The sequence below is a fragment of the Atta colombica genome, unplaced genomic scaffold (genome assembly GCF_001594045.1).
Source record: "Atta colombica isolate Treedump-2 unplaced genomic scaffold, Acol1.0 scaffold55, whole genome shotgun sequence".
Lineage (NCBI taxonomy): Eukaryota > Metazoa > Arthropoda > Insecta > Hymenoptera > Formicidae > Atta > Atta colombica.
The window spans coordinates 2,735,192-2,747,042 of record NW_017259545.1 but is presented as its reverse complement, the minus strand read 5'-3'; the positions used below and the strand labels follow the sequence as shown (position 1 = coordinate 2,747,042).

Here is an 11,851-nt window from a genome sequence, read left to right as displayed (position 1 = left end):
GTGTGTGTGTGTGTGTGTGTGTGTGTGTGTGTGTGTGTGTGTGTGTGTGTGTGTGTGTGTGTGTGCGCGCGCGCGCGCGCGTTCATGTATGTATAATATATACAGGACACATACGTACAGGCGAGACACGGGGATGCACACGGGCAGAGGCTGTGAAAGAAACACGAGCACATATGCTCTGGCAGTAACTCTAATCGATAGCTAATCAAATTGCATGAACAGGAACGTCGTTCTCGAGCTTTCAGATCAATTTTATAAATATTTGTTCGATACGCTGCGATACGGACGCTTCTCTCCAATCCGCGAACGGATCTGAAGCGAATAGGAGCATAAGAAAGTTTTTTTAAATTTTCCAACTACAGTAACAATCATGGGCGTAGCTAGGATTTCAGTCAGAGGTAGCAAAGATTTATTTTCACATAAAATTTATTAAAACACTTATAAAACCAGTCCTCGAGAATCTTCAGTATACTTTTTTAATACTTTTTTAAATACTTCTAGTTTCTTTTTGTAGAAATGATTTTCATAATTTAATTGTTTCTCTTTCCAAAAATTTAAGAAGAAGGCAAACGCTCCCTGTCTTGCCTTGCGTACGCCCATGGCAGTAATTAATAAGTGGTTACTGCACTGGAGTGCTTTAAACGATTGCAGTAATGTTTGCATACAAGGGAGATATATTATTCTCAACAAATTCTCCATCAGATCGTTTTTGCTTCAATTTTTTTACCGTTGCCTCCGAATCACAGCATACAACGCGACAAGAAGAACATCTGATTTTGCGTGTATTTTTTTTCCCGGTTCTCTCGTTTGTTTTCTTTTCTTTCGCTTCATCATATCAGGCAGCAGTCTCAGCAGACAACACACACTGGCCAAATGCACGATGCAGACGAGACGACACCGAGATGGATCGTGTCCCGCATTCAGTTTCACGTGCGCGATTTTTGTTCCGATTTGCTTTCCGCGCTCGGGTTGCTTCTGATTAATCGTTCTCAACCAGCTGAAAACTTACAATCTCTGCTGTTATCGTCACAGCACTCATTCTTTTTCTTGTAGCGGCCGGTGCGACGAGGAGGCGCCGTTGGTGGCGTCTCCATCATCCATTCCGTAACATTGGCCAACAAATCTATCATTGTAATTCAGTCGATTATGATTCTGTATCGCTCCGCATGTCTCTGAATATGATCGACATGAAGTAGACCTACTTTGGGATTTTGATAAATGACAATTAAGAAATCTAAACGCGCGAACTTGACTGCAATGAGTCAATGACTTTCAAAGTAGGAATAAATTTTTCAAGTGGAGGGATGGGAAACGAAGGAGGGTAAACATTTAATTGTTTCTGCATATAAATTACGCGCCGAATACACAGTCGGTTATAATTTCGATGAGTTTAATTTCTGATTCCGTATAATATTGAAATCTAAATTCATCGAAATTGTACTCACGTAGTTCTGTAACTCCTGACGTAAACTAACGCAGGAGTGGAAATACGCGATACCGTTATCTCGGTACCCACGCGAATTAGCACCTGCGTGGGTGAAAGCACTGTCTACGTCCTGTTAATGGAAACCAGTACCGCGCGTCGAAGCGATTGCCAATCTAAGATCTAGCCCTACGTAGGTATCTACATAATGTATCTACGGTACATGTCGTATCTACAGTACGTGTGCGCGTATATATATATATCCTATAGATGGAACTGTAAAAAATCAATTAACTGCGCCATTAGCTCTAGGATTGGCGTCAAGGCACATAGTAAGAGAAAAAGAGAAAAAGAGACAGAGAGAAAAATACGGGGGTGGCGCACAAAATGTCTCATATTACAGTGGAACTTCCATAATTTCTACTACGCAGGGCTGTGAAAAGTTAGAGGAAATGTTCTCCTTATTCTTACATTAGGAGCGGAGCATTAAAAAGAGCATGTATTACAGATGAAAACGTTTCCACAGATGCCAAAGCAACATAACTTATTTTAACACTGAAAATTTGTATACATGACGTCATATACATATTGATAGAGAAGGGGAAATAAAGAAGTTAATTCCCTAAACTTCAGTATTTGATTTATATATTTATTGTTAATAAAACTGCATCCGGTAAAAAATTTTTCATGCATGAATATGTGTAAATGTGTATAAACATTATAAATGTATATAAATATTCATAAACATATATAATACATGTATAATTACATGTTACATGTATAATTATACATATGAAATATATCCATGCATGCATATATTCCTCTTTCTTTTGTAAAATTACTTTTTAGTGTAACAGAAATAATAATAGTAATAATAATATTAAAAATAATTGAAAGAGTAATTTTCATACTATTTATTTTAGAAAAAATCAAGTTTGAAGAAATGTAAAAAATTACTTATATATAAATATATATAAAAGTATGCATAATTGTGTATGAGCATTTTTTTTTACATTTTTCAAAACATATACATTTATGAATATTTATGCATGTTATATATATTCATACATGAAAAATTTTTTACCGGGTGATATAGAACTAATCATCATCAGTCTGATTTCATCTATTCTTAGATATTAGCCTCTTCCAATCTTTTCCATTATACGTGGTCTTTGGAAGGAAGGCATTTGGCATTAAAACGCCACGCTTGCCATGCATGTTGGCAAATGTACATATATCCATTAATATATGGAAGTACAGTTTTTTATGGAAGTACAGTTTGAATCCGAACAGCACTGATGCTTAAAGACCTCTTTAATTATCAAATGGAGTCATTTTTAGTTTTCTTAAAAGCGAAAAATCGAGTATGTGGACACAGATAAGATTGAACCGGATCTATAGATCGCGAGTCAATCACACCGAGCGGCAAGCCATTCGACGTCTGATAGAACTGATATAGAATTAGTTATCAAAGCATTGAAAATTGAATAATTAAATGATATTACATTTCATGCACCACCTTATAGATAGAAAGAGAAAAAAGAGAGGGAAGAAAAAAGATTGAAGAAGGAGAGGATCAGAAGAAATGAGAATGACATATTTCGAACTTACCGTCGGAAAATGCGTCCTTATGTTTTTTAGTCTCCACCTCTGCTTCTTGTGGCGATTTGTAGTTCTTGAACGCCTGATTAAGCGCGACGAAGTGCATGGAGAAGCCGAAGACGAAGATCGCTAGCACCGCGAGGAACCTCGCAAGATCCTTCATAAGATTACCGATGATGATGGCCCATGGCCCAAACAGATGGTGAAACGACAGGAAGTCCAGGATCTGCACGCAAGCTAAAAGGAAACTGAGGGCAAAAAGCTGGTTTCTCAGATAGAGGAGAGTCGGCCAGTATTGTCTTTCCACAATTACGAATCCCATCAGGTGAAACGCAACGCCGAATATGCCGAAGAGCAATACAGCCAATTTGATCCAGCCAAGGCCGCTCTTGTCACTGGGATTCGTCAGTTCGAATAGCAACAGTCCTGATAGCATCACCAGCAGGCACCATTCATACCAATACGGTATCAGGTTGTATCTGTTCACCACTGGATAGATTGGTGTAATGCCAACCAGCAATAAGAAGATCATCAGGTAGATATGCGACGTGAGATACGACATGAACTTGATGATAGGTACGTTATTGTACTTGTGGCCGAGCGGAAGGGCGAACACCACCCAGACCGGCGGGCACACGATGAAGGCGATGAACAGCAGGATCGTCCTGAACGCGTTCCAATTTAGGCTACCTTGCCAAAGCTCTTGAAGATAACGCTGCACTACGGTGTGCGCAATCACCTCTTTTTGTTCATTCTCAATCAACACGTCCAAGAACTCGACATTCCTGCGATCCATCGACGTCAAGATCCTGCCGGCCGAGTCGGCGCCCGCCGCTAAAGCCAGCAATTCGGTGGCCATTGCTTCGCACTGTTTCCCGGCCGCAATTAAGTCCTTAGCACGCTCTTTTTCTTTTTCAGAAAGCTTCATGTAAATGTTGGATAATTTCGCCGCAGTGTCGACTGGCGCCGGTGACACCAGAACGAATTCTTCTATCGGTTTGTTGTTATGGCTTTTGCTGCAGACCATCATGTTGTAGACAAACTGTAAACGTAATAGTTTGTTTAAAAGTTAATAAGAAATTAACTCGAAAAAATTGTAAGTTCCTGCAATTCTGGATATTGTTGTGACTATTATTTGTCTGCATCAAATCTGAGACAGATAATTTTATGATGCACATAAATTTATGTAGATTATTATTTAAAATTTTATGCTTTTTTAAATAAAGTTATCGTCACGTTTCAAAATTATATTATGATTAAATTTTAAGACTAGTGATATATTTTTAAAACTAATGATATTTTAAATTTTCATGATAAACATAAATATTCTCGTGTTTTGTAAATATAATGACTTTATTAGCTATTAATTCGATATTCTGATTAGTTATTATGAAGCCTACTTCTAAATAATTGCACTAAGGTAAAGTTTTCCGCAATGTAATTGCGGAATTTTGTGCGATAAAGTTTCTTGTCTCGTTTTAAAATTATTTGAACTACACATGCATTATCAATAAATTTTCGTCTACGAAATCGACTTAATTCTCTTTGCGTGCGTATCTAACATTAAAGAGCAAATTCCTTTGGTCCTCGAAATGTATAAAGTTTCTAAATGTTGTATATCTTTTAATCTCACGAACTATATATGAAAATTTTGAAAATTTAGCTTAGTTTTAAATGATTATAAAATTATTTCTTTGCAATGCAAAGAAATTGAATTAACAAACTTTATATAAATTTTTCTTCATAATACATATATATATATATATATAGAAAACAAGAATATTTTTAAATCGCAGAAAACATTTTATTTAAAGATAAACATCCTTTTATATAAAAGAGAAAAACAAACGATTTTATTAAATGATTAGCTTTTATAAGCAATTATTTTTTTGTAATTTTTCTATAACTTATACTTTTTCATACCGTGTGAAATAAAAAAAACATTAACATTTGAGTAGTTCTCAGTCTAAGAAACTTTTTATTACTTCAGAGAGTTTTCGCTGTTCCTCTTATCAGAACGGATATCTTACCCTCCTATCATCCATCAAAGCATACGTATCGTGCTCCTTCTCCATAAGGTATTTCAGTACATCATTGTGACCCTCGGAAGCGGCGAACCAGATCGGTGCGCAGCCGAGATTCGTCTCGGTTTTTGGAGACCCACCACTTTCCACAAGCAGCTTCACAACGTCCAAATGGCCGGCGCGTGCCGCACAATGCAACGGTGTCCAACCGTTCTTATCAGTCGCGTTTATTTCCGCTCCCTGACCCAAAAGAACCTCTACCATCTGATAATGCCCGTGAGTTGCCGCGATGTGCAGTCCGGTTTTGCCGTAACGATCCGAGCTATGCAACAATTCGGCCGATCTGCTCAACAGCAGACCCACGACGGTTATGTGACCACCGAAACAAGCCAGATGCAAAGGGTTCCAGCCGTTTTCTGTTGTCGCTGCGTCTACCTTTGGTCAGAACATCCTCATATTCAGTCAAAATGTTCAATGCGGCGATTTAGATCCGTACATTGACCAATGTAGATTAATCTTGTTTCAATTTACTTTTTATCTTTTTCTAACTTTAAAAATTAGAAAAAGATAAAGAGCAAGTTAAATCGAGATTAAAGTTAATTTTCATTAGTAGAATATTAAGAATATTAGAATTAGAAAAAGAAAAAAAAGTAAATTAAACTAAGATTAAAGTTAATCCTACATTGATGTAAGATCAGCATTAATCTATCTTCTTAATAACTTGTACAAACTAATGTAAAAGTAACTAAATTTTCTCAACTCTTTTCTCAAATTTTTAAAAATAAAGAATCGTATTAATACAAGTGTTATCTAATTTTTGTCAAGATTATCGTCTTAAAAAATACATACATTTTAAAAAATATTTTTTATAAAGAGAATATGTTCTGAATGTGTCATAAGTTAAGATCAGATAAATTCAATTATGATTACTAATATAATTTGTCGTAGAAGTCGTACCTGAACCCCCGCAGAATTGAGAAGAAGTCGTACGACATTCTCGTTTCCAGAATAGGCAGCCAGATGAAGAGGAGTCATGCCGGATTCAGCTCCTAATTCTCCTACTAAAGATCCTCCGGTTGGTGGATCGGATTTCACAGTTCCAGGTATGTGAGTGAGCAGTTCTCTAACAGTATCTAGAATCAAAATCAATTTTCTTTTACAATAAAAAAATATAAAGAGGGATAAAATATAAGAGAGATAAAAAATTATGAAGAGTACAATTAAAGGTTATTTTATAGTAGTTAAAATACATATATAACTACTTTTAAAATGATTTTTTTTTTAAATAATGATGACAAATATACATCTTAATACATTGAAATTTAATGATAGCTTCTCTCGGTTCTAATTATATTTCACCATTGATATTTATCATTAATTAGTTATAATTTATACATAAATAGAATTATGCATGAATTATGTGTAGATATTATACATTAACGATAATATCGAACGATATTCATATTGTTTAATGACAATCATGACAATGTTGAAGTAATTAAAATCATAAAAAGCTAAATTTGAATTAGATATACCCGTCAATTTCATTAAAATCATTTTAAAGATATTTAGAATATCTATATCTATAAAATATCTTTCGCAATTTAATTTAAAAATATTCTTCAAATTCTTGTAAATCTGTTATGATGTAAAAAAAATTCATATAAAGTTTGTTAATTCAACTTCTTTTACATTGCATAGAAATGATTTTATAAAGTCATTTTATAGATTATTATTATAATTACACTAGTTTACAAAAAATGTTTTTTTTTTATTATTTTGAACCAAATGAGATGTTTTTAAAAATAAATTTTTTGTTGTTGAAAACAATGTCACAAGTCAAATTTCAAATCAACGCGTCAAGTTTCCAAAATTGAAGTTTATTCCAAAGAAGTATTAATTATTTCCTGCTGGAGAAATTTGGTTTGTTACATCGTTTTAGCTTACAGATCTTTTAGTTCTTATAGATTCAAAAATTTATAAGAAATATTTTGACTAGTTAGAAGTAATTTTTTTTCCTGTAAAATGTTATTATATAAAATCTTAAATTAGATACATGTAAAGGCTCCAACCAATAAAATTCAAATTATCAAAAAGGCTAATGAGCCAATCTTGTTGTTCGTATTACACAATATTTATATTATAATACATATGAACATTTCGATCTATTTACATCAGGTCATCAGATAAAACTATCATTATTGATTTACATAACTTAAGAGAAATGTGAGATTTCATAAGTTTTATGTGTTGATTAAGTAAATTGGTGGAATAAATACCAAACCGATTCTTAATAAAGGAGAAAAACTTAAAATGTGAATTACAATTATGATAACGTTCCATAATGCCAGCGTAAAACTAAATATATGTTTTTCAAACATATAAATATTGTGTAGCACGAACAATAAGCTTGACTCTTTAGCCTTTTTACGTTTTTGTTAATTTTTGATAATTTGATAATTTTATTTGTTGGAGCTTTTATATTTAATTTAAAATTTAATTTTATGGCATTATTGAGTGTTATCATAATTATAAATTTTTCTCTTTTATTAAAAATCGATTTAGTACTTATTCTATTTAATTATTTTATTCTGCTTAATTAACGCATAAAATTTATGAAAGCTCATATAAACCGGTAGCGATAGTTTTATCACACTGATAATGACCTGATGTAAAAAGTTCGAAACGTTTGTATGTATTTAAATATATAAATTGTGTAACACGAATAATAAGCTTGATTCCTTAATCTTTTGATGAATTTGAATTTGAACGTTATTATACAATTATTTTATAAGATTTTTACTCACCGGCTTGTCCAAAGTAAGCAGCAACGTGAAGTGCGGTAACACCAAGCTTTTTGCTGGATATTCTAAGAGATTGCGACGACCTCATAACTTCAAGTACCTGACCGTGACCGTGCTGAGCCGCCAAATGAACAGCAGTGAAACCCGCGCGATTCTCGTCAGCGCAGGATGCGCCGGCCCTAACCAGAGCCTTCACTACTTCAGCGTGTCCACCTTCCGCTGCTAATTGCAGAGGAGTTGCTTCGGTCAGTTTATTCCTAGCAGTTATCACACCCTGCCTATCGAACTTCATCAGTTCTTCGATCACCCGGACGCTGCCTTGCATGGCAGCGATGTGAGCGCAAGTATTGCCATCCTTGGTGCAGGCCATCACGAGACTAGCGTGCCTCTGCAGAAAGAGTTGCGCCACTTCGGCGTAATTGTTCATAGCCGCAGCATGAATTGGTTTTTGTCCCTGGTCGTCCGTGGCATCTATACTGGCACCAAGTTCTAGAAGTAATTTACAGACTTCTAATTGACCTGCTCCCGCCGCCAGGTGAAGAGGAGTCTGCTTCCTCAATGTGAGCACATCTATTGCAGCGCCGTGATCCTGCACGAGGAAGCGTACCAAATGCGTGTAACCATTCATGGCAGCCAGATGCAGAGCGGTCCTTCCGACGCGCGATTTAGAGTTTATAAAGGCCTTGTTCGCCAGCAACGCATCGCAGACTTGAAGGTAGCCGTGCTCAGCCGCTAGATGAAGAGCGGATCTACCCTCGAGATCGAATACATCCACTCTGCCGTGATTGGCGAGAAGCGTGGTCACCAGTTCCATATGACCTCGATGAGCTGCGATTAATAATGGCGTCCAACCCACGGCGCTTTGCCGATTCAAGGCTTTTTGCACCTCTGTAGCTGACATGCGACTGATCATCTCCGATAGAACCTCGTTATTACCCGCGAGCGCGCAATGATGGAACGCCGATTCCTGGGCCTGTCTAGTTTGCAGAGAGACGTCCGCGCCGCTGTCAAGAAGAGCGCGGACCACGGCGCGATCATCGCCGGGAGTGCTGACTTCCGAGGGTTCGATTTGGGCAGCGTAATGGAGCGCACTGGCACCTTCGTTGGTCAGACTGTTCACATAGGCGGTCGCCACTTCTGGACCCTTCTTTTCCTTTACGAACTCTATCAAGTGTTTGACCACGTCAGCCCTACAACCCCTACAGGCTAAATGCAAGGGTGTCTCTCCATTCTAAGTAAAAATAGAAATCTTAGAGTAAATAGAAATAATTTAACAATTATCATTTTGAGAAAATTATTTGTACATGACATTTATTACGTAGAACATGATGAAAAAATAATATTTAATTTTTGTTTTATTAATTGTTGAATATATTCAACTTGTTTAATTATTACATAGAGATCATATTTTTATGAATTGGATCTTATTTCTTGTTTTATCGATATAATTACTTTTGATTTAAACATCGGATCTCCGCCATCGTCAAGGAGCAAAAGAAGTGTCGCTAAATTCCCATGGCTGGCTGCCACATGCACAGGTGTTTGGCCATCATCAGTTGTCAAATTCGGACCTGCTCCAGATTTCAATAACATCAGAGCGCATCTGTCGCCATCAGGCACTCTGGCAGCTATGTGAAGTGGAGTTTCCCGAAGTTTTCCACCTCTCACGTGTACCTCTGCGCCATATCCTAGAAGAGTTTCCACGACAGCCGGTTTGGCACTTTCTACGGCTATATGGAGTGCCGTATAGTTATCGTTAGTTATCGCGTCTACCTGCATAGAAAAAAATAAGAGATTCCATACAATTTGACATTTAAAGATGTACAGATATTTTAATATTATTGTAATGTATTAAAAAGGATCATGTTGATATATTCATGAATTTTTCGGCATCTAATCATTATAAAAAATATTATTTTTTTACGTACTAATAACAGTCGGATCACATTGATAATTTATTTTCTTTTGATTTATTCTTGGAGGTATAATTTATTTAATATCTAATATTATAAAATATCTTAAAATTGCATAAAAATTAAATTTGTTAAGCCATTATATATCTATGATAAAAATATTTTTAGAAAATAAAAATCTAAAATATACGTTCTAAAAATCTGAAAATAATATAGAAGATTAAACTTAAAATATAGTTTTAGTTTTGAATAACGACACTTATGTTTGTGAGAAAAAAAATTGAATTTACATTTATCAAATTATAATCGAAGAATTATCCACATTAAATCGAATGGTATCATTCATGATAATAATAATTGTTTACCTTTTCTCCTCGTTGCAGCAGAGTGCTAATAATACCCACATGTCCATATCCTGCAGCCGTATGAATAGATCTGGCACCACGTTTATTTGGCATGTGCAGATACACGCCCTTCTTGAAGAGCATAGTGGCACATTCTGAGTGACCGTTGAGCGATGCTATGTGCATTAAGGTGGAGCCGTCTTTTGTCCTTTCGAAGATACTTGCTTTAAATTTATCGGCCAGTAGCTCGATGACAGAAGCGTGGCCGTTTTCTGCAGCCAAATGCATTGGCGTTCGATCTTGATGATCAGTGATCGAAGCGGAGGCTCTGACACCGTAAAAATATTTTACTAAGGTTTCGTCACCTTCGGCACTCGCTATGTGTAACGCAGTTTGCCCATCGCCCTGAAATACATGTTACATTTTTAGATAGCTATATATTTTAGATAGTTATATATTTCTCAATAACATTGCATACATTTTGTAAGTTTTTTGTTGAATTGGATTGCAAATTTTATAAATTTTTATATATTGGCAGAAAAATTATTACTTCCTTTTTACTTTTATTATACTGCTAATAAAAGTTATTAATAAAAGTTTATTATACTGCTAATAAAAGTTATTAATAAAAGTTAATAATTAAGCAGTGACTCTTATCGTTGTGCATATATCCTCATCAATTTTTGTGACTCAATTAAAAATCATTATATATATTGTCGCGTGATAGTAAAAGCTGTAAGAAATCATAAAATTATAAAATGCAATTACAATTGAAATAATCTTTAAAGAAGTTTAAAACTTTGTCGTAAATTTTATAACTGCCTTGTTCTCAATTATTGCACATAAGATATTTAGAAACATAACTTTGCAGTTACAGTAATTTATCATGTTACTTCTATTTCGCGTACGATCGATCTTGTCAAATTTTGTACTCAATTTCTTTGCAGAATCAAAATTTAGATTGGAATAGAATTGGGTAGTTATGGTATAATATTTCAGAGTTTTGCGTTATAATATAAATACTTTTGTAAGCTAACATCAAAATTCCATTAATTTTACCGGAAATTAATTAAACAATTATGTTATATACATTCATATCTCGGAAATTCGAAATGTTTACGCGTTCAAAAGATAAAAGAGATAAATGGTAATTTCCGACTGTCATAAAATCATAGAGAGGATAATTAAACGCAATATATAGCTTACCCAAATGCGAGGAAAATGGTAAAAAGTTTGTAATGTATTTACATCGTATCGTATAATTTGTGAGTTTCGAAACATTCGAATATTATGTATATTGGCAAAGTTTCAACGCTATACCATCCGATTATTATCGGTTCAATTTCACTTTAGTTGGGATTTTCGTGCTTGGATTTAACGTACATTTTGCATGTCGACAGCCGCGCCGTAATCCACCAGAATCCGCACCATGTCGATGTCTCTTCTCCTAGCAGCTAAATGCAGGGCAGAATCGCCGGCTGGCGTAGTAGCACGAAGCTGATCGGGCGCTTGCTGTGCTAAAAGTTCTCGGCACATTGACTGATTGCCAGCCTCGACTGCTAGCAGAAGAGGTATCTTTCCTTTCTGTGATGGAACAATAAAATTTAAAAAAATTAAATATACAAACGATCTTTTCTCCGACTTTTTCTTGTACTGTATTCAAAGATAATTACATAATGTGGTGAAAAAGAAATAAAAAATTTATTTTATATTTATAATATAAATATAAAAGGAAAATCTT

The 11,851-nt window shown here is 35.1% G+C and overlaps 1 protein-coding gene across 2 annotated transcripts in view; it reads right to left on the bottom strand.

Annotated features, from left to right (window-relative positions):
* Positions 1–11,851, bottom strand: part of LOC108691887 (serine/threonine-protein phosphatase 6 regulatory ankyrin repeat subunit A) — a 19,019-nt gene that overhangs the window by 2,381 nt on the left and 4,787 nt on the right. Inside the window, exons 5-12 of one of the 2 annotated variants that reach the window (XM_018199822.1) lie at positions 11,494–11,694; positions 10,132–10,515; positions 9,306–9,626; positions 7,857–9,084; positions 6,007–6,182; positions 5,056–5,484; positions 3,035–4,067; positions 1,010–1,123 (exon numbers count right to left, since the gene is read on the bottom strand). In XM_018199822.1, the coding sequence (XP_018055311.1) occupies positions 1,010–1,123; positions 3,035–4,067; positions 5,056–5,484; positions 6,007–6,182; positions 7,857–9,084; positions 9,306–9,626; positions 10,132–10,515; positions 11,494–11,694 (3,886 nt within the window). The remainder of the gene's footprint in view (positions 1–1,009; positions 1,124–3,034; positions 4,068–5,055; positions 5,485–6,006; positions 6,183–7,856; positions 9,085–9,305; positions 9,627–10,131; positions 10,516–11,493; positions 11,695–11,851) is intronic. The other variant, XM_018199823.1, reaches the window with a different exon arrangement.